Raw genomic sequence first — 23,012 nt, forward strand, 5'->3', positions numbered from 1 at the left:
TTTCACTGATTCTTTTGTGGGTGATTTGTGAGACGCTAAACTTTGATAACATGTATGCATTTTCAGTATTTCAACATCACTTTCTGGAGGGTTTAACCTAGCTAGCGAAATCCTAACGTAAACAATTGAATCTGATATAACGCTAGCACATAAACATATGCCCCATCCAATTTCTGAAAATATGTTTATATATTTAAAACTATTTCTGTAAAGAAACTCACCTTTGGAGTAACTTATTTCCAGATAAAATCCATTATGTGAAAAATGGTGGGACCTCTGGCTCTGCAAAATCTGTTTAGGAACCCCAGTTTCAGAGATGCTTTGAAATGGGCATGCGCAAAGTTGTTGCTCAGGGAAAGACAGAGGGGCAGGTTTGCTAAGGAAGAATTCTAATATTCTGTGATGACTTGTCTTTGGAAATGAAAATTAAGAATCGCTTGCCTTTTGGTCACATTTAACAATTTAATATTACAAAATTATTGCAGATCAAATTTGCATTGTGTGTCATACAGCTTTGGTGTGCTGGACAAATAATGTTTGCTTAATCATGTTACACATCACACATTGATTACTTTTGTACATGTAAAGGATGAAATACTTATTTTTTAATATAGGCCTAAGGCTAAGAATATAAGAATTATATTCAAAATTCAGTCTTTTATTTATTAAAGCTATGTTCCTGCATATGAGAAAATTGATGACCATGCTGGGTCTGAGCTGCACATGAATTACATACATTGTCTACATTTATACATGCTGGGTGCAACATTTAATATTGTGTGATTGAAATTCATGTAGACTATGGCTACATTACAAAAGTGTCAGAACTGAGAGCAGTCCAGTGTGATCTCTCCATGGATAAACCCCTGCACTCGAGATCCGTTGTCCTGCGACCAAAGAGCGACTTAACGGCAACTTAACCCATGGTACCAAAATGAATGGATCCAGCCGACCAAGGGGCAACGTCACGGCAACGTTGTCCACGGGATCAAAATTAACGTAACCAGCCGACCAAGGTACAACGCGCGGCAACGTTGTCCACAGGACCATAAAATAACGTAACCGGCCGACCAAGGTACAACGTCGCGGCAACGTTGTCCATGGGACCAAAAAATTACGTAACCAGCCGACCAAGGTACAACGTTGCGGCAACGTTGCCCATGGACCTAAAAATAACGTAACCAGCCGACCAAGGTACGACCAACTGGCAACATTCCCTTTATAACGTTGCTACGACGTTGCCAGAAGGTAACCAACTGAGCAGCTACTGGCAACGTAATGTGTTAGCTGGGCTGTTTTTACCATTCTTAAACCATCAGATTTAATATGATGTCGGCCTACCCTTTGCAGCTATAATAGCTTCAACTCGTCTAGGAAGGCTTTCCACAAGGTTTAAGAGTTTTATGGAAATATTCCAGAAGTGCATTTGTGAGTTTCAACACTGATGTTGAACAAGCGCCTGGCTCGCAATCTCTGCTGTAATTCATCCCAAAGATGTTGTATTGGGTTGAGGTCAGGCCACTCAAGTTCGTCCACACCAAACTCGCTCATCCATGTGTTTATGGGCCCTGCTTTGTGCACTGGTGCACAGTCATGTTAGAACAGGAAGGGGCCATCTCTCCCAACTGTTCCCACAAAGTTTGGAGCATGAAATTGTTCAAAATGTTGGTGAATTATTATCGCTATATTGTATACAATATAGTTATATAATATTTTATTGTATTGTATGTTGTATATTGTATACAATATAGTTATATAATATAGTAATAGTATAGTATAGTAATATAGTTTATATATATATATATATATATATATATATATATATATAAACTATATTACTATACCTTTAGGGCTTAATATAATTGTCGTCCTTACATTACATACACGTCTTTTACTAAAGTGTATCTTCCCTGTCATAAAGTTATTGTTGTAATCAAAGCTTTTAAAGGATGGATCTTTACATGATGGGCCTGACCAGAGCACAGGTGGCCTGACAGAACATGCTTCAAAGTTGTCACTTTCAAAAGGGTGGCATTTTAACCCTGTATGTCCAAAATGTCTAAAAGTTGATACGCATGCCTTATATTACTCATGGGGAACAAAAGAGTATCAAGAACCCATAATGTCGGCAGCATGGATATTTCTCTACAGTGACAATTTGTGAAGAATTTCAGAAAATGACTTAAAATCAGCCATTGATCCAATTGTCTTGAAATGTTGTGTACATGTATAAAATGTCTGTGTCATGTCAACTTGGTAATGGTTTGCAATGTTAAGGAGGAACCCGCCATTGCTGCCTGCAGCTATATTTAGGGGCCAAGCAGCAAAGCTGCGAGGCACCTATTGTAATTGGTAGTATTATTAGGGGCCATGCTGTGAAGCTGCGTGGCACCTATTGTAATTGGTAGTATTATTGGGGTGTGCTTGCCTTCTGCAGCACAAACCATTGTTATCTCACATATATATGTATTGCTATTCAGCATTCTAACAATTGCTTTTTAACTTCTGAGTTCTTCCGCCGTTTTTTGGCCTTTAACTTGTCCTGCATACTTTCATCGATTCCTGCAATGTTTGTATCAAAACGTTTAGCTCCTTCAGGAGATGATGGCTATGACTTTTGGTATTTCTCAGTTTTATACTTTTTAAAGAATTAAGGTTTTTGTGCATATTATTCTCCCATTAAAGGTAATGGTAAATCCTTTCAAATCATTAAAAAGCTTCCTCCTCTTTCAAGACATTCAGCTATTCCCAAATGATTCAGCTTTTTCAAATATATTCAGCCAATTTTGAATTGTGACAGTTTTAAATACATGAAAAATGTAGCTCCTTCTTGATTTTTATGATTGAGCAGCCAGCAGAGTGGCACACTGCTGGCTGCTCTTTTTCTGATATTCAACTAAATGAATTCCTCTGACGTTCTCATAGTTTAACTTACAGAAACAAGTTATACCTTAAAATGTAGGAAAACCTGTCCTCGTTCAGCCAATGTAACTACTAAAGAGCTCACATTTCCAGATTTCCAGCCATGAGCCTTGAAGCGAGAGCAGCCTTTCAAATTCTCTCACGAACTTCAATGGAGAGGTGGTTAAAATTCGTCAGAGAAGGCCGAAAGGAAGACGATTTTAAAACTGCTGGTAGAGTTGTATTTCTGACCGCACAGACATATAAAGGACATCTCTGGTTTTGGCAGTCTTGAGTCTCGGAAAATATCCTAATTTTTTGGATTGGACGTATAGTTTTGCGTCCAGGTTAACTTGTTTGAGGTGTGGATGCTTGGTAAATGTTGGTTATTCTCTCTACCCAGCTCGTTAGCGATCACAGCTGCGATATCACCGTGGCAACCAAACAGACACGCACCATGAAAGCAGAATTGAGTAAACGTTTTGGAAACTGCCAAAAGAGTTGTTTTTCTGACCTCACAGACACATAAAGGATATCTATGGTTTCGGCAGAGTCTTGGGTCTCGGGAAATATCCTTATATTTTGGATTGGACGTACAGTTTTAGGTCTACGTTAACTTGTTTGAGGTGTGGATTCTAGCTAGATTTTTCATAATCAAGCTAGCGCGATGGCTCTCCATAACTAAAAAACGGTTTGACTTTTTTTCCACAATTGACCACATTGGTCAAACAAGGTATGTACATTGAGTTTAAAGTGTACAAAATCTAGCTAGAGCGTTTTTATTTTAGCAAGTTTCACAGAAATCTGCCCAAATCGAGGCTCGACTGTCATAGCTGACCGTGACGAATAGCCAAACCAGGGTTGGGGTAAGTGTTTGCTGCAGCTGGCATTAATCCTACAAACAAACGCTTCGTAACTGGAAAGTTTTTACTTTTAATTGACAATATTGAACACAGATGTTAAGTAACTTGTCTTTACTCTAAATATCTTCTCCGTTTTCAATTAGAAGTAGTAGATCTACTTATGTAGGGAATCTTCCATTGCATCCTCTCTCTAGCTTCACGCCTTCGTCATTATTAAAACCTACGGTGTTAATACATGCCACTTTGACACACTTGCAAGAAATGATCAGCTGGTTAGATGTCGCATGATTTTGTTATTTACTATAACAAACTTACCAGGGACAATGACAACATCGGCAACCCTGCACTATGAATTATTATTTTGATGTCATCTTAAATTAAGTGTCTGAACAGGACTGGGTGTGCAGGCACGCATGATTAGTTTCTCCTCCGTCTTGAACCTGAGACCTAGATTCTAGGTTAGAAATTTCGCCCGTTTGTTGCCAATGACCAACGGTTGCTACGTTTTTCCAGCAAGTTCAAGTCATTCCAGTGTTGTTCTTTTACCTTCAAATTCGTTCACCCAGACTTCAGCAACTGGTTTTCTGCTACATTTTCACATTTTCCTGCAGCTCATCTTTCTGAAATGTTCCCCTTTTTGTTTAGTCAGTCGGCTGAGTGGTTAGGGAATCGGGCTGGTAATCAGAAGGTTGCTGGGTCGATTCCAGACTGTGCCAAATGACTGTGTCCTTGGGCAAGGCACTTCACCCCACTTGCCTCGGGGGAATGTCCCTGTACTTACTGTAAGTCGCTCTGGATAAGAGCGTCTGCTAAATGACAAAAAATTTAAATGTTTAGCATTTTTCTTCTTCTTTTCTTCTGTTTTCTGCCTTCATCTTGCTCCAGGTCCTTTCAAAAATAACTTTCACAGCAGTATCTTCCAACTGACATTATTTTGCATTTTTTTCTCTTTTCTGGACTTTTCTGCATTCATCTTGCTGCAGGTCCTTTCTAACATACATTTCAGGTCTTTTAAAACTCCAGCAAATAACTTTAGGTTAAATGTTCACATTTCTATGCGTTGTTTCTCTTCTTTCAGATTTTTTTCACTTTTTGTTTTGCATTTTTCTTCTCTTTTCTGTAGTTTTATGCCATTGTTCAGCTCCAGCCCCTATTTAAAATACCTTTCGGGAGCTTTGAAGCTTCAGCTTATAACTTCAAAAAATGTTCACAATTTTCAGCTTTTTTAGCATGGTCAGCTATCCCCATTTAGGTTTTCAGCATTCTCACTGCTGTTTCGCAGGAACAGTCTTTTCTAGTTATTATTATTGTTTCTCTTCACACCCCTAAAACTCAGTCAATATTTGGACTACATAGACAACCTAGGTGTCAAAAGTTTCATCTTGGTAGGGATTGAGTTACTTGTATTGGGATTTACGTTCCGTTGCACACTTTAAGTAGACATTAAGTTTTTGTGGGGAAAAGTGAAGCTAACGGCGGCTAACTTGCTAGCCACAGTCACTGACGAAAACTCACGTGACTATCTCTGGCAGAACATTAGTTTAGCAGCTCGTTAACTTCTGGGAGATAGCTAGGCTAACTGCTTTACTGCAAAGCAGCTGCAGAAACGCCACAAGCAAAGAGGCCTGGGTGATAACTTTTTGCTTATTTTACTTTGTGATATGACACACAATTGATATGTGTAATGTACAATATAAGATAATATTATTAAGGAAGTACATCTACGTTCGGAAACAGTAGTCTACTATTTCACGGAATCATTAGCATCATGACATTAGCCTCTGTTGCCCGGGCAACACATACTACAGCGGTCTATGATTGATCTATTTTCAATCATTAAAATAAACATTCCTCAGAAATACATTTTTGTTGTAGGATTTATTATGAGATTAGATTACAAGTAAAGGATTTGTGGGTGAAGTTATAATTACCTGTGGTTTCAAACCAGTGTAGCTCACTGCAACGCTGTAGCCTAGTGTACTGTAATAGCTAACAAAAACATCTCCACAGCTGTTTACAGTACTAGTAGGAAGTCAAACAGCGGTACATGTTTGGCACTATACCCTTACTTAAATCAAAAGTCTTTCAATAGTTTAAACTATCTGACTAGTGACTACTAACCTGAACTCCATTGCCACAGCCTAAACTTTGTCAATCTGTTCATGAAAATAACTCATTTCAGCCTAGACTGTACAACGGAAGTAACGTTAAATCGAATTCAACCATTTACATTTACATAAGAGCATGCAGTTATACAAGTTACAAATTAAAACAACATGAACAACAAAAGTGCAGGACTGTACCTGTAGAAGAACAATCAACAGTAAAATATTTCACAGCGAGTACAAGACTTAGCTTCGTTATATCTAACCTAAAAGAGCAATGAGTCACTTAATAAGAGTCATTGTGATCCTGGAGGAAACTAACTAACAAGTCCAGCCAAGCATTCTTAAGTGCCGTTGTACTCCCGGAACAAGTGCGTCTTGAGCCTTTTCTTGAAGGTGGGGAGACAGTCAGTGTCCCTGATGGAGGTGGGGAGCTGGTTCCACCATTGGGGGGCCAGGCAGGAGAAGAGCTTGTGTTGGGACCGGGCAGTCTGGAGCGGTGGGACCACCAGGCGGTTGTCTGAAGAAGACCGTAGGTGACGGGTGGGGGTGTAAGGTTGCAGGAGAGACTTGATGTAGACAGGTGCAGTCCCGTTCACTGCTTGGAAGGTCAGTACCAGGGTCTTGAATCTGATACGGACGTTGATGGGTAGCCAGTGGAGAGAGATGAGGAGCGGGGTAACATTGGAGCGTCTGGGTAGATTGTAGTCCAGGCGGGCCGCTGCGTTCTGAATCCCCTGAAGAGGGCGGGTTGCACATGCTGGGAGAACAGCGAGCAGCAAGTTGCAGTAGTCCAACTTGGAGAGGACCAGTGCTTGGACTAGCAGCTGGGTGGAGTGCTCAGACAGGTATCTCCTGATCTTCCGGATGTTGTAGAGGGTAAATCTACAAGACCGGGAGACTGCGGCAACCAACGCAATTGCTACCAAGACAAACACACTCGTAGTAGTACCGGGGCAGCTTCTGCACACAGGGCTTATCGCATTCTGCCTTGTTACTTATAATTTTAGTCATTTTATGAATGAGGGATTTTCCCCTAAATAAATGTCAAGCTTATTTTCATATTTTCAATTAGCAGACTATTTGAATCGCGATTCCATCTGAGATAGCTACTGCTGGTAACGTCGTTGTTAAAATAAGCTTCAAAGGGGGTTCTTTATTAAGCTTCAAAGGGGGTTCTTTATTAATGAATGAATGCAATATGAGTAGGCTAAATGCCTGAAAATATTACGAGAAGGGAAAAACGTACAATGACGTTTAAGTCATAGAGATTAGGTCAATTTTTACACCGGTCTGCCAAATGCATTCGTTTTGATTCAACTAGAGGTGGCTGATCATGCAGGGGAAATGAGAAGACAACTATTTCTTTCTACTCTTCACTCTTAGTATTTTGAGTTGTAAATGAGCAGAAAAAAATATGCTTTTAAATGTATGTAATCTTCATAAATAATAAGTAGGCTATGCATTTTTATATAAAATATACAGAAATATCAGTTGTAAAATTTATATATGGACCCCTGCATCCAATGCAAGCAAGCACACCCTACAAATTGTACCCTCTCTAGTTGTTGATGTAACTTTAATTAGTATAGGGAGTTCCAAATGTGTCCTTCGATTAAACACTGCAGCGTTTATTACATAATGATCATTTGTAGTTTGCCCTCATTTATTCGAGAGCAACGTTTAATTAGTAAAATAGCTTCAGTGAATTGTAGCTGCAGTGTGGCCATAGACAAACGATAAGGAGGTCAAACAAACGCCGAGTGTAAAATTGAAGCCGCGCGTGTCTCTACTTTGTGTAGAAATTTGAACTAGAATGCCAAAACATTCTTATACTTTAGCTTTCAAACAGAAAGCTGTGCAGAAATCACAAACCAGCAACAACAGACCTGTAGCACGCGAACTTGGGGTTGATGAAACGCAACATTCAGGAGTGGTGAAGTCAGCTACCTGGCTATATTGTATACTATAGATAACTATACCTATAGGCCTGGGACGGGGAACCTTTTTTCTGCAAAGGGCCATTTGGATATTCATAAAATCATTCGGGGCCGTACAGGATTATCAACTTAAAAATGTGCCTGCTATATTTGGTCACACATTTCATTAACTCACCCCTAATGTGATGGCTGGAACTGCTTCTCTTTGTGAGGTTTGTGATGTTAGCTGGCACGGATGCAGCCTGCTTTGACTGGGGGTGCAGTGAACATTTCTGGGGGGTATCATGATTACGGAAAAGGATCGTATTATTTTTTACATTGCTACTAGGGGTGGGCGATATGGCCAAAATCTCCTATCACGGTATGAGTAATTTTGTATCATGGTTACGGTATATATCACGGTAAAGTAATTGTTCTGTAAATTCAATTAAGAAATGGAACAAAATAACCATACTTTAGATTATTCATCATCACACTCGATTATTTATTACAAACAAAAACAACAGACTCACATGAGACAACACTTCAGTTAAAACCAAAAGACTCAAAAAATGTACGAGTACGAGTGTTCCGGCTGATGCGCGGTCATGCCATCCGCGAGGTGACCTGCTCAGGTCAATACAGATCTGTTATGCCCTCCGACGAAAATTAACAAATGAGCGAAAGCGATCAGTCTGAGTTTTACAATCCATATAACTTCCGTTTTGGCGTGTCAACCTTGTTAAAGCTCAGTCGATACGTTAAAGCCTCAGTTTGATATTTCCCGGCATGACCTCACTCCAAGTAAGTAAGTAGTTAGCCTTCACTAGTCATCCTAGATCAAGAATGCTAGCAACGCCACCAGTGTAATTTTACAACAATAATTTTACAGCACCAGACATAAAACTTGAACAACAAATCGAATTGGTTACCTGCAGAATGGGTCAACAAATATATAATTAATTAGCATCGGCATGAATGTGGTCCGCTTAGACAAAATACACTCCACATCGAAAATTCCATCAGACCAACGCAAATGTGCTTCAGCTTAAACGAAAATAGGTAGGCCTAATCAAATAAAAGTTAAACTACAATTCTAAATATCACAAGAATGCGATTTATATGATGGCTTATATACAATACAACAACCAGACAATTAATTGACACGTGTAATACAAAAATATAGTATAAAAGTATACCGCGGTAGACACATTTCTACCGTCACACGGTATATACCGTCATACCGCCCAGCCCTAATTGCTACCATTTTTGAGACTGCTTATCGATCCAAGTGTTAATCAGGCGCGGAGCCAGACGTTGTAAACATTCAGGGTTTAAGCCAGACCAACAACTTATTCAGGGTTTGATTTGCTAGAAAATAATTCCACACTTAATGTGAGCATGCAGAAATGTTTTGGTACATTGGTACGCAACGCTGTGCACCTCCACGGTCCTCTTCCACATATGAAAATAGTGCTGCTGCCAACGAATAATGCACCTAATAATATGGTTCCTGCAGTGCAATGGCTGGCCGGACCGAATGATGCGGCCCGCTGGCCGGACGTTCCCCACCCCTGCTATAGGTCTTAATGTAATTGTCGCAATTACATTATTATAATTTATATTTTGTTTTAAACAAATGTCTTAATTTTGAATTATATAATTGCATTCAGTATTATTAAGTGACTTTATTTGGTAGCTCTCTCTTGGAAGTCGCTTTGGATAAAAGCTTCTGCTAAATGCGTAAATGTAATGTAAATGTTATGCTGTTGGTGTTATGGCGCGTGCGATATCCGCCTTTCCCCTCATTGACATTATTATGAGTGTGCACCTCTGCAAACCAGGGTGATAAGATGAGAATGGGCAAATTTGAAGCATCTTACAGCAACGGGGCTACGAGCCAGCTGAGTTACTGTCGCTAATGTAAAGGTAGATGGCATCAAGTGTGTATGTGTGAATACAAACGCTGTAACGCGAGTGTTGTACACTTATTTGTTATTTGGATAACCGTTCTGCTGTTGGTGTTATGGCTCGCGATATCCGCCTTTCTCCTCATTGAAATGAGTCTGCACCTCTGCAAACCAGGGTGATCAGATGAAAATGGCTAAATTTGAGGCATCTTACAGCAACGGGGGCTACGAACCATTGCGATACATCCGTTGTAAACATTAGCACGTTGCCGCCCCTCTCCTCCTCATTAGCATTTAAAGCTACAGACACAGAAACAGCGTGTTTTGAGGAAAGCTCATTGAGGGACTGCTCGTAGTGGCTGTAATTATGCACCAAGGCTGAATTTTGGGAAAGATACTTCAGATACAGTAACAGGGAACCACTAAGGCCAATATAAAAGCATCCCAAAACGGCATATCATGTGACCTTTAAGGTTGTTATAGCGGTTGTTAGCTATCTAAGGAAACCTCTATTCCCTTGTGTAGGCTACAGCAGCCAATTACGTATGTTGTTTTGCGTCTGTATTTTACTATTTACATGGTGCACATGTCATTGTATGTTCATATCAAGCGAATGTGGTCTTTATTTTCCCGTTACAGTGTGGGTTTCAGGTACATTTTGATAAGAAGCTTCAAATAAACTTGTAGCAAGAAAGCCACTTATGTCTGCCAGTGCTTGATGGGAATTATAGTAGGCTACACTTGTGATTTACTTGTGTAATAAATACTGTGTTTAAATGTAACCAATTAAATAAGCCTTTTTTGGGTTTTTTTGTGAGGCGTTTAATTGAGGGTGCAGTTTTATTACACAATGTTCATTTTTGGTGCAGCGTTTATTCCAAGACAGCGTTTAATTAAGGGCGGTGTTTAATCAAAGAAATACGATAGTTTTCATGCCTAATGCTCTGCAGTTTTAACATGCCAAATTTCACAACTTTTTATAGTTCTTGTCTATGGGCTGCCATTGACTCCCATGGAACCAGAATTGTAATAAAACCACCAATAACAATAGGTTTCCTCCTCTTGGAGGAATCCTAAATATAGCTGCAAGCAGCAATGGCGGATTCCTCCAAAACATTGCGAACCATTGAAAAATATATATTCTTCACAAATTGTCACTGTATAGAAAAAGCCATGCTGCAGATTTATCAATGGTATACCAATACTGACCAAATCCAAATATAGCTGCAAGCAGCAATGAGGTGGCCAAGCAGTCAAATGACCCAGAAAACATTTTAGACATCCTAAGAAGAGGTTAACAAGTACACGCAACAAGTTTGGTGTGAATCCATCAAAGATTTGCTGAGATACGACCCAACTTCCTGTTTGCTGGCTTAACGGCACATCAGAATTTTAGGACAAATGGGATGCAAATGGCATCACTTTGAAAATTGGCAAATTGGGGCATGGCCTGTAGCGCCACCTTCTGGCTAAAGTGGCCCACGTTTGGTATGTTAGTTACTAATGCTCTGCAGTTTCAACATGACAGATTTCACAACTTTTTTACAGTACTGGTCTATGGGCTGCCATTGACTCCCATTGCTCAAGAAAAATACCACCAATAACAATAGTTTTTCTGCTACCGGAGAAACCCTTATAATAATAGGTTTCCTCCTGGTGGAGGAACCCTAATAATACTAACAAATATGGCGGCAAGTAGCAATGCGGGTTCCTCCGCAAAATAGCAAAAATGTACATTGTAGAAGATTGAGAGTTGGACAACAAGAGAGCAAAACAACTAAATGTTTGTGAAAGGGGAAATGCCCGTTATTCTCCTTTTGGAAGGGGAGGGTGAGGAGGATGTTCAGGAGGAAGATGTAAACACCTGGCCCCTGTGAAAAGAGGATTTAGTGACTCCTATCTGGCCAAATGGAAGTGCATCCACAGACCCAAAAGCTCATGAATCCCATGGAACCAAAGGCAAATGTGTGAGATGTACTCACCTCTGTTGTATTCCGTTGAGCAGGCCTCTGCATGACCCTCCAGACCTGTAAAAGTGAAGAAAGGGTACATGTCAGTTGTGAAAAAGCTTTTATTTTTATTTTTCATCTACACTTGATACAGACTTCAGGACTTTCACAACCCAAATCAGAATTCTAAGCCGATAGATCTACGGGGACTCCCTTTTTTTCCTACAGGCTGCCCTCCTTGACCTTTTTGGTGAAGAATTCGCAGAGATGGAAAATGATTAACTAATTATAAACACAGAGGGAAAAAACCTAGCTACTTTGAGTTTGGTTTTTCCGTCACTTGAAACTCACAATCTAAAGGTGTAAAAGTGCTCAAACCTTTACCATAATTCAACAGTAGTGTATTTTCACGAACCCAATCATTGATTTTATCTTACAATATGTAAAAATAGGTGAGATGACTTACCGAACATGGCTGCCTCCTAAACGGCTATCAGGCAATTCCAGTTGAAAACAACAATGGCCGCGAAAAATTATTTATATTCCTAACTACGAGCTGCGATTGAAAGTGAAATGAAACAGCAGCTAAAAACCACGGCGTGAGGGTGGGGGCTTGGTCAGCCCACAATTTCCAGAAAGGATGTGTGTGCGTCTCGCCAAGTTAGCGAGTGTCAAGGGGCAGGATGAGTCTGAGAATTGAGCGCATGCGCTGTGGAGCAATTTAATTCAATCATATTTTGACATACCAAGGTGAAATTGTTTGTAGTACTTCAGAGTGATGTCATTTTGAACCCTATTATGTTTGGAAAACCATCAGTCAAAATTATATTTGATTTATTCACACAAAGATATTGAGGCAGTGTGGCCATACATACACCCCTTTCAGCCATTTTGTATTGCATTTCTTATTCCATGTCACCCTATATAAAGACATGTATTCTAAACATCTCTAACACATTTCAAGTCGATTGGATCTATGGTTCATGAGGAGAAGGGTTTTGAAGGTTGTACCAAATTTGGACAGTACAGCAAAATCTATCATGGCGGACCTTATCGGTCCTTGAGGCTTTTTTCTCCCCATGAGAAATAAGGCATGTCATGGGCCATTTAGCGGAGAAATATAATAATAAGAACACTAACAAAAACAAATGCTTTTTAATCTATGCAATCTTCATAAATAATAAGTATGCATACTTATTTATAAATAATTATACCGAAATATTTGTTAAAATATAAGTAAAAAAAACAGGCCCATCTGCAACAAACGCAAGCACACCTCACAATTTCCCCAGAATTTGTACCCTCTGTAGTTATAATATAAAATATGGACTGTGCTTGAAAATAGGATTGACTGGAATTCTCAACATGTATTAGTAGTTGAGTATATGGGCAAAAAGACAAAGTTTTGTCAAGAAACAAATATTTTTGAAGCACTTAGGTTTTAGTGATAGTAAGAATTACTCATACTTTACTTTGACATTACTAATAATAATGTTATATACATGACCCTTATTCAGATGTTTCTTCTATGGTTACATTGTTTCATTATGCATACAGTATTTGTGGTTCATACGTAGACCAGTTGACATAAAACACAAGGCATAAAATGCATGAATAATGCAGCTATACTCATATGCAACTCAATATTTTTTATTACAGAACAAAATTGGTTGGAGAAATAGCAGCACTCGGTTGATAGTACTGGCCACAGATGCTGGTTTCCACATGGCAGGGGATGGCAAGCTGGCTGGCATACTGGAGCCCAACGATGAAAATTGCCACCTTGAGAGTGATCTTTACGCCAAGAGCAACAAGATGGTATGTGACAATTGGTAAAATGCTTTAGTTTGGGGTTTTACTGTGCCACCCTAAGTTGAATTAATGTGGCACAGTCTCTGACTATAACAGTTGTGTGGGTATTGTATTTATTAGGACTATCCATCTGTTGGTCAAATAGCGACACAGCTGAAAAATAACAACATCCAGCCCATCTTTGCTGTGACACAGAACATGAAAGAGGTGTACATGGTAAACGTTTTAAACAATAGTCATATACTTTGCTGTCTATAATATACACGTTTCACGTATATTTACTATGTTCATACATGTTTCTGTGTATTTATTATGTTTCTCTATGTAATTACTTTTATCACAGGATCTTAGTGCCATGATTCCAAAGTCTGAAGTGGGAGTGTTGTCTGCTGACTCCAAAAATGTAGTAGAATTGATTACAAAGGCCTATGATGTAAGTAAATATTTGCTTACTATTTTTTCCCTGTCAAGTCATCCTGGACCTGGTTCAGAGGAAAATAATTGTATATAATTTCAAACTACTGAACTGATTTGAACCTAACAAAATAATAAGCTTTTATATCTATCATTTTGATGTAAATAAAGTGTTCAACTCCTGGCCTTTGACTCATTTTATGAAATGGGTCAACAGAATGGATCAATACTCAAAATGAACTGTGGGTTATTTTGAATCCTTCCATAGAAACTGTCCTCCAAAGTCACTGTGACACATGATGAACTTCCTGAAAATGTAAGGGTCACATACACCCCTATCTGCAAGGGTATTGTGGGAACCCTGGGTGACAAAGGAGCATGTGAGAACGTGGGGGTGGGACAGTTGGTAAGTCGTAAAAAAACATCTCAGTGAAAGGTCAATATTTACATCAAAGCTAAACGAGCCATTTAAGATTCATCCCTCTCATGGCTTTTTCTTTCCAGATTATGTTCAATGTCACAGTGATAGCAGATGCATGTATCGATGAAACAACGTTTTTTATTGGTCCCCTTGGCATCAAAGATAAGCTGCTAGTCAAAGTATCAACTCGCTGTGAGTGTACATGTGACGATCCACTGGTTAGCAACCACCCACACTGCAAAGACAATGGCAAGGTCAGCTGTGGCATGTGCAGGTAGGACAGCAATCAAGTCTCCTATTATATAACACAATTTCTAATAAATCTCCAAAAAAATTCCAAAGATTTCTTGTGATCTATTTAATATCTTTGCAAAATCATATATATATATATATAAAAATATATATATAACTCCATAATATTAACTTTTGTTTGGCACCTTATACTAATTTTTGTCCAATCTGTTCAGCTGCAATAATGGATTTGTGGGGCAAAAGTGTGAATGCGCTATCGGTGAAAAGGATGAAAGCTCTCTGAGGGTGGCATGCCGACGCAATAATGGCACTGAGTGTGAGGGACGTGGGGATTGTGTGTGTGGCCAGTGCCAATGCCATGCCCAGGAAGGTGGCAGCACATACCACGGTCAATTCTGCGAGTGTGATGACGAGAACTGTGAGAAATTCCAGAACAAACTGTGTGGAGGTAGCATCTATTTCTTTCTCTAAGAAATATACAACATTTTGAAATTCTATACAAATAAATTAAACATAGACCTAACACATATTGAGCCAATCATGTAGTAAGAAGAAGACCATTTAGACATTTTTTGTCAGATAATGCCACATTTGCATTGACCTCAAGTATACCTACCTGTATAATCATCAAGATAAGCTAACCATTATCTGAAGCTTACACATGCTATCTATCTCTTGTGGGTCTTGTCTATTGCTGCCCATCCAAGCACTCTAAAGAAGCTCTAATTGTATTGGTAATTGTAATGTATTTTGCATTAATAGAACATTTTGTAGTATTAGGAAGTTAAACTTTGCACAACGATGCGTGTGTGTGTGTAATTTATATTTTTTGCTTAAAGGTAATGGGAAGTGCAACTGTGGCAAATGTGAATGTAACCCAAAATATGAAGGCCCTGCCTGTAACTGTAAGAAGTCAGATGAACAGTGTCGCACACCAAGTGGATCTGTATGCAGTGGCAGGGGCAACTGTAAATGTAACCAGTGCGAGTGTTTGGAGGGTTATGAGCGTCCTTTCTGTGTTGTCTGCCACGGTTGCGCCTCCACCTGTCAAACCAAAGGGTAAGAGGCCTTACTGTACTTACTCATCAGTTATTTTAGTGCTATATAACACAAACAAAAACTAAATTGTATGGGTAGATTTATCTTTGCACTCAATCAAATTCCAGGATTCTGTTTTCTTTACTTTTCCTAGATGTTTTACAAACCAGAATTTAAGTTTTCAAAATCACAAAAGGGAAGCTAATTTAAAACTACTGTAATTTGCTCCAGTTTCTGTCAAAATGCTGCAAGCTGTAATTTTTCTTTAGCTGCCTTTTAAGGCTGCTATTCTCTTGTCTATCAGCAGATACCACAAGGGCTCCCTTGCACAAGTGTTCTGTCATTTACACAAAGGTTATATTCTAAATACAATTGCTATTTCGAGCAAAATATGTACAGTTTATGTATAGCCTTTAATTGTCTGCAAAATGATGACAATTAAATTAAATTCTGCAACAAGAGTTTTGCTAATGGTAACCCATCAATTCATCTTCATCCGTGGTTCGCTGTTGCACCAGGCTAAGCAGCTTATTCCAGACATTTCTCTCTGCGGCAACAACTCTGAGGTTTCCAAACAAAACACTCCTCACTCTTAACTACGCCTTCCCGTCCCATCCATGAATATCAAAAACAGGATCAGATACAAGCGGCAGCCAACACCCACTGGAAATAATGTTTGACTTTGTGTTGAGAATGCAAACAAACTTTGGTTAAACAGAGACCGGATGGCTCATAGCAACGGCCCCAGTACCCCATATTCCCGCAATGCCTCCTACAGGATTCCTGGGAGTCATAAGTCTCAGAGTCCCATTAGTCATTTTTCCCTCTTGAACCACTTTGGATTGAAGGAGTGTTTTTTGTCCTCCCCAGTCTGAAGGATATTAAAATCCTCTGGCTGGTGTGGTCCCTAACAAAAAATCTTGAATTATTCCTCAAATGGCAAAGTACAAAATATAACTTTTAATAAATTGTTGACCCAATTCATAATTGCAGTAGTGGCTGGCCAACATACAGTAACTGTGAATGATCAAGGATGACAGTTGAATTTGTCGACTAGCAGGGTAGCAACTACATACCAAGTTAAAGTGTTGACGTATGTCATTTGATTATGTTTCATTGGCTATGGGGCCAACATGATTGTGCCCCAATCATGTTTACAACATCAAACCTGGTTGTAAACTATAGCAGCTGAAATTACTGAATCTCCGGTCCTGGGGCCTGTACTACGAATCAAAATTTGGCATTAGCGAGGTTACTTAAGGTTCAACCCAGGGTTTTCTGTACTAGGACGGTGGATCACTTGTTACCGGGGTAGATAGCCATGGTAACACATGCTGAACGGCTAACCTGGTAGGGGGCACGATAAGTTGGAGATCAGAGATCAACCGGTATAAAAACCCAGCCGATTAACTTATTCTTGACGATAATGTCGTCACCGTTCATAGTATATCCTGTGTAGCTTGGTGCGCGGATAGTGAGAGGTGCGCTCAGAAGAGCCAGAACATTTAGAGACCAACAAAACCCTTTCGCATTCCCTCATGAGTAACTTTCTGAAAGATATAGATTCTTAATAGAGAGAATTACGTATATTGCCAGCTTCTTGAGCCGTATGTTGCCAATGCGACGCATTGAAGCTGTGCACTCAGTCCCACAGACTAGCGTTTCGTTATTTCGCTATGGGTAGTTTTATACTGTGGGTGATATGGAGTGACGAAAAATAGATAGGCTATCCAAAGTGCCCTTTGTAAAAACTTTGGACTCTAATATGTTGACAAAATGAAACAAGGTTTTTCACTCAATGTTCTGATTTCCGTTCTGGAAATGTATGCAAAGAATATCATATTTTACAACTTAATCATTTGCTCATTTAAACATAGGCCTACATTTACAGGAAACTAGTAATTAAAACATTATCTGACCTACTATTAGTTATCAACTTGGGAGGTTTCATGCTGATATGTTATCCCTATTCACTGGGGTGTCTCCCCTTAACCCTTTTGTCCTTGGGTTGCTTTGACCCATTTTCTAATCATTTCCATATCAGAAATTTGTGTTTCTTTCAACCAAAACCTTTCAAACCAAAAAGAACAATGGGTATCTGTATAACGCTCTTCACAAGTGATACATAAATGATAATTTCACTACTTTAATTGAATTTTGATGTTTCATTCACTTTTATAGCATTTTTCAAAAATAATAAATAGGACATTGAAAGAGAGAAGTGGTTAAAACCCCCACAAAAGATTCAAAAGGCACAACAAAAAAGCCACAAAAAGGTATAAAAAGATCAAAACGTAGACAAAAGTTTAACAAATACATCCTCATGTGTTCTCCCTCCCCTAGGAACAGGAAAAATATGTCAGTGTAACTAAGTTTAATGTCATTCATTCAGTCATGTACTATCTCTTCTCATATTCCAGTTTTTCTGTCTCCAGCCTTGTTTTATTAATTAAAAGCCTCTTATAATCGAGCTCCAGGGTTCTGTTATACAGGGCCCTCACATTGTCTGCTCCAACCTGGAACAAATGAAGAACATTGTCCCTTGGCAAGGCACACTTGGAGAAAGTTGAAGGTGTCCATTTGACTACTGTGGTTCATTGCTTATACCTTGTGTCTTTGTCTTGGCCTTAAAGTGGAGGCCCTAGGCTCAGGGGGAGGAAGAAGTTCCTCTTCCTGCTGAGTTTAACACCATAGCAATTTAATCAATTGAGTCATATTTGAAATGAGCACTTTGAGTACTTGTGTCTTATGTTGAAACCACCACTATTAGTAAGTCTTTACAGACACTTCAATCGCAGCCACACGTTCACACACTCTCACCATCTGTGTTGCAAGTGGTAAATAAAACTCAAAAGTGTACCCCCAAAATGAGCAGGCAGACACAGTTTCCTGATCATCTAGGACCTCCACTTGAGAAAGTAAATGGTATATTTGATCAATATTCAGCAACCACATATGGCATACATACTGGCATATGACTATTAGTTTCACTGTTACCTCTGTATGGCACAGTGGGACGACAGTGGGTGGTGGCAGCAACACCACTCTATTTCCTGTCACTGCAGAGAACAGTAATACATTTCACTCCTACAATATTCATAAATAATTGTTGAATGAACATGGTCACATAGATTACTTGAAACATACATATGCCTGGGCTTCCAACCTGCTGCCACCAGTTGCCTAATTGTTCTTCCTGTTGGCTGCAGGCAATTTCATTGTTCTATAGGTCTTTTGTAGCTATACAATATCCTACAAAGACTAATTCAGGCAATTCAGCCTTGTACTTGTTGCTCTTAAAATATGTGCAAGTATTGCCTACTGCTACTTTCTTTGATCAGCTCTAACGAACAAACGGTTTTGAAAATGGAAAATCCATGCAACACCTTTGAGAAGCTTGGTCTGAAGATCATCTGTGCCAAATTTAGTCAACATTGGACAACATTTGGGGCGTGCAAAAGGTTTTTACACTTTTCCATGAAATCCAAAATGGCGGCCGCGTCAATTCGGTTATTATGAAATATTATCAATGGCCAGGCTTGATATCTCACAAGACATCAACAGACAAATAAATTACTTTATTAAGGTAAACACTTCCATAGTTATTAGCCAAAACACGTTTATGCTTCCGGCCACGCCCCCTTTTAGTCACATGACACCATTTTTGGAGGACATCCTTAGAATAAAGTTCCGAGTAGGCGTACCAACTTTGGTGTCACTGCTTCAAAGAACTGCTGAACGGCTTCACTTCCTGTTTGGCTGCTTTTCTGCAGAATATGATTGGCTGTACCGGACAAACGGTTTTGAAAATCAAATATCCTTCGATAACTTTTGTGAGGCTTGGTCTGAAGATCATATCTGGTAATTGTGAAGAAGATTTGACAAAATTTGTAGGAGGAGTAGGCTTTTAAAGGTTTTTGATAAAACCGGAAATAGCGGAAAATCTATATAACCGGAAATTGACGCCATGGTGTGCATTGCACTCGGCTTGATGCAGGGAATCCAATGGTACCTCATTTTTGAAGATGGGTCATACGGTTCAAAAGTTGCGTGTGTAAACACAACTCCAACTTTGACCCGTTGGTGGCGCTAGAGTGCCAAAGTATAGGACATGAAACTTTGTGAATTGGACCAGGGGACTGTCCCCAATGAGTGTGCCAAATTTCAAAACTTTCGACCAAGCGCTTCTAGGGCCTGCCATAGACACCCAGTCTTAAGAATAATAATAATAACTAGAGAGCATACAATTTCTGGGGAAATTGTGAGGGTGTGCTTGTGGCTGCCCCAGCTTTCCATACACTCCTGGTGTTTACATATTTCAAAAAGCATTTAAGTGTATGACTACAGTTCTGACCATTGTGTTCCCTTGATAATAAGTTTGTAAAAATGACATGCATCACTCAGATGGAGGAGAGGTGATACTGGTTGGTTGGAAGAGAAGGAGGCCAAATGTAGCTCATGAAGATGCAGCGCTAGATAACTTATTAAATTGTAATCAGATATAAACAACTTGTTGGTTGCCCTATTATGTCCTATTATCCTCCTATCATCGCCCTATTATGTAATTTGAACGCCCTGAACGGCATCATTTGAGTAATGAGGGCAAGCGTAGGCTTATTGATTACTTAAAAAACGTTAAGTTTCATTATGCATCATAGAGGAGCCTAGTTAGAGAAGGATTTAGCAGTTTAATATTAGAAGCCTATTTTATTAATAATTTTCAGAGTAACCTCAAACCTTTCTTTTGTTTCTTTGACCTTACATTTTCTTTGAGGGCTTAGTGGTCTCGGTTTAACATCATTATTTATAGCGACATAATTACCGGACACTGTTAGCTCGCAATGTAGACAAAGAATGCCCCTGCAACAAAGTTGTAACTTGGTAACAAGTAGCCAGCTAGAAACCGAGCAGAAGTTTGTAGCCATATAAAGGCCTATAAATATAGGCTACTTGATTTGGCTGCAAGATTCGCTGATTTTGAGTGTCCAAGATATGATGGATTCTGATCTGGATCAACAGTCTAGCCATGTAGCTAAGGCTTGTCCGGGAAGAGTACATTTTTACGGCAAGTCTGGAAGATCAATTTAGGCTAGTGCTACTTGCCCCGATGCACTGGACAAGTTATTAAAACTCAAACAAAATAAAATGCAATGTTAGGCCTACTTCACGTTATGTGCCACTTGTTACGTCTATCGATTTTATTTGAGCGAATTCTGCATCAGTAAAACCACCAACCCAAGATCTCTACAGACCAGCTAATTTCCTGCTCAACACTTCAACGGGGGCTTATTACTTGAAAGATGAATTAGGCTATTTACGGTCGTCTCAGTTACACCATGAGGGGTGGGAAATACTGTGATTTGCTTAAGAAGGCAAATGGCTAGTAAAACATAACATTTCATAATAATTTCAATAAATCAAGCAGCGCAGCAAGACCCAGTAAAATGTATATCCTACAGCTAAGCAAGGCTGAAGCAGGCTGACATTAATTATTTTCATGAACAGACAAAGTTTTGACATTGACAAAGTTTAGGCTGTGGCAATGAAGTTCAGGTTAGTAGCCAGATACTTTCACCTATTGAAAAACTTTTGAGTAAGGGGAAAGCCAAACATGTTCCGTCGCCGTTTGACTTTCTAAACATCTCTAAAGAGATGTTTTTGTTAGCTACTCATTAGTGTCTCGGGTAGGCTACAGCGTTGCAGTGAGCCGCCACACTGATTTGAAACCACAGGTAATGGTCATTTCACCAACAAATAGTTTATTAATGTCAAAATAAATCCTACAACAAAAACGTATTTGTGAGGAATGTTTATTTTAACGATTGAAAACAGATGCATCATGACCACTGTAGTATGTGTTGCCCAAGCAACAGAGGCTAATGTCATGATGCTAATGCTTCAGTGAAATAGTAGACTACCGTTTCCGAAAGTAGATGTGGGCCTACTTACTTAATAATATCAGCTAATATTGTACATTACATTTCACAATTATGTTTCACACCACAAAGTAAAATGATTAAATATCACCCTGGCCTCTTTGCTTGTGGCGTTTCTGCAGCTGCCTTGCAGATTAGTATCCCCCAAGTTAACAGGTGGGAAACTAATGTTCTGCTAGAGATAGTCACGCGAGTTTTCGTGACGTTGGTGACGTTAGTGGCATCAGTGACTGTGGCTAGCAAGTTAGCCACCGTTAGCTTCACTTTTTGCCACAAAAACGTAATTTCTACTTAAACCGTGCAATGGAACATAAATCCCAATACAACCAACGCAATCGCTACCGAGACGAACCTTTTGACATCGCCGTTGTCTATGTAGTCCAAATATTGAGGCATCCTTAGGGGGGCGAAAAGAAACAATAAATAATAAATAATATATATGTGAGATAACAATGGTTTGTGCTCGCCGAAGGCAAGCACACCCCAATAATACTACCAATTACAATAGGTGCCTCGCAGCTTCGCTGCTTGGCCCCTAATAAATATAACTGCAAGCAGTAATGGCGGATTCCTCCAAACACTGCGAACCATTGAACAATGTTTATTCTTGACAAATTGTAACTGTATAGAAAAATGTATGCTGCAGAATTACCAATGGCATACCAAATCTGAAATGCAATACCATCAAGATCCACAAGGGCCTTTATTTCAAGCCAGTAAGTGAAGGAAGGGGGCTTGGTGAGCTTATCCATTCCAGAAAGCCTTGTATCTTTATGCATTAAGGCGTGGCCTGTAGCGCCACCTATGGGTAATGGTGGGCCATTTGTGGTGTGGTAGTTACTCTTGGCCTATACTATTAATGTTTCAGGATTTTAAAAACTTTTTACCATTGCATATAAAATCGGAAATGCAGTACCAACAGGATCCACATGGGCTTTGGGTAAAGTGTGGTAGTTACTCTTGGCCTGTACTGTCAATGTGTCAGGATTTGGAGACCTTTTTACTATTGCATACAAAGTAGGAAATGCAATGACACCAAGGTCCTCAAGGGCCTATGCTGATATTCAAGGAATGAGTGGGGGCTTGGTCAGCCCACACAGTCCTGATATGTTGCGTGTGTGTCTTGCCAAGCCCGCGCGTGTCAAGGGAAGAATGAGTGTGTGAGAATTTGGAGCATGCGCGGGGAGGAGCAGGGGACACATTTCATTGTAAATTTCCCTAGAAATTAGCCAAGCATGCATGTTTCAAAGATTCACCAAAAATCGACCTTTCATCCTACAGTCAACTTTTTCTCAGATTTGTGTTATGAACATTCTCAAGAGTCTTCATATGAACTTGTGATTGAATCAGAGTATCAGTTTTTGACTGGCTGATGTGTAAAGCATTATTTTAGCGTTAGCGATAAGTTCAATTAGCTTTATATCAATCATTTTTAGAGATATGAATTTGCCTTTGCACATGGTAACATGTTGTAGTGTTTTCCTCCGATCTA

The 23,012-nt window shown here is 39.4% G+C and overlaps 1 protein-coding gene across 2 annotated transcripts in view; it reads left to right on the forward strand.

The window, feature by feature from the left end:
* itgb2 (integrin, beta 2) overlaps positions 1-23,012 on the forward strand; it is a 147,509-nt gene that overhangs the window by 81,219 nt on the left and 43,278 nt on the right. The window contains exons 8-14 of one of the 2 annotated variants that reach the window (XM_084689293.1): positions 13,307-13,465; positions 13,580-13,675; positions 13,803-13,892; positions 14,142-14,279; positions 14,378-14,568; positions 14,762-14,994; positions 15,386-15,605. In XM_084689293.1, coding sequence (XP_084545419.1) covers positions 13,307-13,465; positions 13,580-13,675; positions 13,803-13,892; positions 14,142-14,279; positions 14,378-14,568; positions 14,762-14,994; positions 15,386-15,605 — 1,127 coding nt within the window. The remainder of the gene's footprint in view (positions 1-13,306; positions 13,466-13,579; positions 13,676-13,802; positions 13,893-14,141; positions 14,280-14,377; positions 14,569-14,761; positions 14,995-15,385; positions 15,606-23,012) is intronic. The other variant, XM_084689294.1, reaches the window with a different exon arrangement.

This window comes from Hypomesus nipponensis, chromosome 23, assembly GCF_054491055.1.
Source record: "Hypomesus nipponensis isolate SF chromosome 23, ASM5449105v1, whole genome shotgun sequence".
Lineage (NCBI taxonomy): Eukaryota > Metazoa > Chordata > Actinopteri > Osmeriformes > Osmeridae > Hypomesus > Hypomesus nipponensis.